The 3,225-nt window shown below is 38.9% G+C and overlaps 1 protein-coding gene across 1 annotated transcript; it reads left to right on the top strand.

The window, feature by feature from the left end:
- Positions 1-668: 668 nt before the first annotated feature.
- LOC102203137 (tryptase-like) lies at positions 669-2,905 on the top strand. Its single transcript, XM_005752658.2, has 3 exons — positions 669-944; positions 1,030-1,178; positions 2,062-2,905. Exons 1-3 carry the CDS (start codon positions 815-817, stop codon positions 2,443-2,445), a joined length of 663 nt encoding a protein of 220 aa, XP_005752715.2. The 5' UTR covers positions 669-814; the 3' UTR covers positions 2,446-2,905.
- The last annotated feature ends 320 nt before the right edge of the window (positions 2,906-3,225 follow it).

Genomic DNA, 3,225 nt, shown 5'->3' with positions numbered 1-3,225 from the left:
GAGTCTGCAAAAGACTTGAGACTGGGGCGGAGGTTCACCTTCCAGCAGCACAATGACCCTAAACATAAAGCCAGGGCAACAATGGGATGGTTTAAAACAAAACATATCCATGTGTTAGAATGGCCCAGTCAAAGTCCAGATCTAAATCCACTTGAGAATCTGTGGCAAGATCTGAAAACTGCTGTTCACAAACGCTGTCCATCTAATCTGATTGAGCTGGAGCTGTTTTGCAAAGAAGAATGGGCAAGAATTTCAGTCTCTAGATGTGCAAAGCTGGTAGAGACATACCCTAAAAGACTGGCAGCTTTAATTGCAGCAAAAGGTGGTTCTACAAAAGTATTGACTCAGGGGGATGAATAATTACGCACACCCCACTTTTCAGTTATTTATTTGTAAAAAATGTTTGAAATCATGTATGATTTTCGTTCCACTTCTCACGTGTACACCTCTTTGTGTTGGTCTTTCACGTGGAATTCCAATAAAATTTATTCATGTTTGTGGCTGTAATGTGACAAAATGTGGAAAAGTTCAAGGGGGCCAAATACTTTTGCAAGTCACTGTATATATTTATTATCAAAATCTCATAAGCATCTGTTGCTACCTGGTTGTGACGGTAGTTCAACGATAATGATCACTATGCAATGCTATAAAAATAACTATATATTTTTACTTTCATTCAAGTGCTGATCGTCCCACCACAAACGTGACTCTGGGCCACAACACCGCGTCTGGTCCAAACCCAAATGCAGTTACTGTGACACTTGAAAAAATCATCTGCCATCCCGATTACAATCCTGCAACATATGAGAATGACATGTGCCTCCTGCAGCTGTCGACTCCTGTGAATTTCACAGACTACATTCAGCCAGTCTGCTTAGCCTCAGACGGCAGCACTTTCAACAATGGCACCAGCAGCTGGGTCACTGGCTTTGGTACCCTAGAAAGTAAGTTTTTTAAAATATGTATTTTCTTTTATTAGTGATACATGCTTCAGTAAAAATGATCTTCCTTTTAACATTTCCCAATTAGGTAATGGTCCCACCCCAGAGATTCTGCAGGAGGTGAATGTACCAATAGTGGGAAACAACGAGTGCAGATGCGAATTACAAAACTTCGCTGCAATCACAGATAACATGATCTGTGCTGGACTGAAAAATGGCGGGAAGGATTCATGTCAGGTGACTACCACTTTGTGCTTATTTGTAATGTAAGGCCTAATTGACTGCACTGACTATCAGCTTTTAACCACTCACTGCTTTTCTGTAGTAGTGTTTATGATTATTAACATTATAGCCCTATTCCATTAGCACCTACTTGACTCAGCTCAGTTTTCAAGGTTTTCGTTAGGTGTTATCACCTGGTACCAGGTACTTTTATTTATTTATTTTTAGTACTGCTCAGCCGGTATTCCAAGTGAACGAAATTGATACAAAAATGTGACATCAAGAGACTGCATGTCACTGATAGGCCAGTCAGTGGTGTAGCTCAAGGACTCATGAGAGTCACTCCTTAACAGTAATCAAAAGCACCATTTTGAAAGCATGCAACAACAGAAATGGGTACACAGAAACCAACACCATGGTCCGAGAGTCACCATAGACCAAGTAGCAGGTAGAGAATCCCCTCGAAGCCTTCCATGGTTAGTTTGTGTTCAGGTCAGTGGACTTTCTGCCATGTTGCTTTAATGATACAACGCAGGTGGTGCTCTATTGTACGACAAAATGACAGAGTCAAGCTGAGGAGGTACTGGTGGAAAAGAGGCTTTGCATTGAAGCTCATTTACTCATAATTTGTAATTCTTTTCACTTAGATGTATTTAATTTATTCTATAAAGGTTTTCCCAAAGGTTTTGTGATAATTTCTGTCAGTGACATCACATCATGTAGTGACGTGCAGTTGAGGGTGTTGGGTGATACTGTAACTAATCAGCAAAAGTTGTGTCTGATTAACAATTAACACAAACATCTCTGGAAACATTTTATGCATTTAGTAGAAATTAAGCTCCATGAGATGTTCAACTGATCTCAATCTGTTTTAACAACTTTTACACTTTTTTCACAGGGAGACTCGGGGGGACCACTTGTGACAAAAGATAATAGCGGTATCTGGATCCAGAGTGGAGTCGTGAGTTTTGGTGAATTCTGCGCCCTGCCTAATAGTCCTGGAGTCTACGCTCGTGTGTCCCAGTACCAAAACTGGATCAGCACCACCGTCACCGGAACACCACCAGGCTTTGTTAACTACTTCACCCTGGACATTGACTCTGACTTATTCTTCACCTGCCCCACATCAACACCACCCACTACAGATACACCACCCACCACCCCATGTGACAGTGACAGTTTGTTTTGCAGTGGTGAAAACCTGATCCACTTCACTCACTTCACCTCTCTCTGTGTTCTTGTTGTGTTGCTCCAAGTGTTTTTTGGAAGTGGTGGAATGTAACTCAACACATTTACTAGTCCTGTACTCAAATACTAAGTTGAAACAATCATTACTCCAATAGATTTATGGGACAGCTTAAGTTTCTGGGCACTTCACAAGGGAAAGGAAACAGTTATTAGTAGAAATTAGACTAACTGTTGATACCATAAGAGAAGAAGAAGTGGACAGTTTAAACATTTGGACATGAAATATTTGTTTATCTGAAAATGGCAACAATTTCTTATATCCTGTTTCTCAATTACAGTGATTGGCTAATCTTTATCTGATGTATTTCCATGACTTCAGTAATGATTTAAAACTACAGCCTGGCAATTTTGAAGTAATACATTCAAAAACATTTTTTAGTAATTCTCTTTAAATGTTATCACGTTATATATGGGCATATATCTGTGGTCTGTTCAAATCTTGTTTTGGTATGCTGACACTTTTGATGATTAAAACATGCAATTTTAAAATACTATTTACTGTGCTGCATTCTTTTGTATTCTATTTTCAGTTATGTAAATACATAGTATTTGTTGTTGAGTTGGTAGGACTATCATTCACAAGCTTGATGTTGCCGGCTAGATATTTTCTTCACATTAGAGTGCCTCGAAACGTATTGTGCAACATAACTTTTCCTCATAGAGAAGGCATTGCTAAACCAGCATCATACATTTAACAGCATTTGTACCATCAGTTTTTGTATCAGAAAGTCTGCTATTTTTTCTAATGCGATGATGGAAAAATAAGAGAAGATGAGAAAATGAAAAAAAAACAAAAAAACAAATTAAATATGTA

Source organism: Pundamilia nyererei, unplaced genomic scaffold (genome assembly GCF_000239375.1).
Source record: "Pundamilia nyererei isolate P.nyererei 1_Seehausen unplaced genomic scaffold, PunNye1.0 scaffold00370, whole genome shotgun sequence".
Classification (NCBI taxonomy): domain Eukaryota; kingdom Metazoa; phylum Chordata; class Actinopteri; order Cichliformes; family Cichlidae; genus Pundamilia; species Pundamilia nyererei.
Note: the sequence above shows the minus strand (reverse complement) of the source record. Positions and strands in the feature narration are given on the sequence as shown.

Excerpts from the sequence above, each read along its gene's own strand:
- LOC102203137 (XM_005752658.2), top strand. The coding sequence starts at position 815 with ATGTGCCTCCTGCAGCTGTCGACTCCTGTGAATTTCACAGACTACATT. Across the intron at positions 945-1,029 it reads TGGCTTTGGTACCCTAGAAA|GTAATGGTCCCACCCCAGAG; the intron begins GTAAGTTTTTTA and ends TTTCCCAATTAG. Across the intron at positions 1,179-2,061 it reads GCGGGAAGGATTCATGTCAG|GGAGACTCGGGGGGACCACT; the intron begins GTGACTACCACT and ends CTTTTTTCACAG.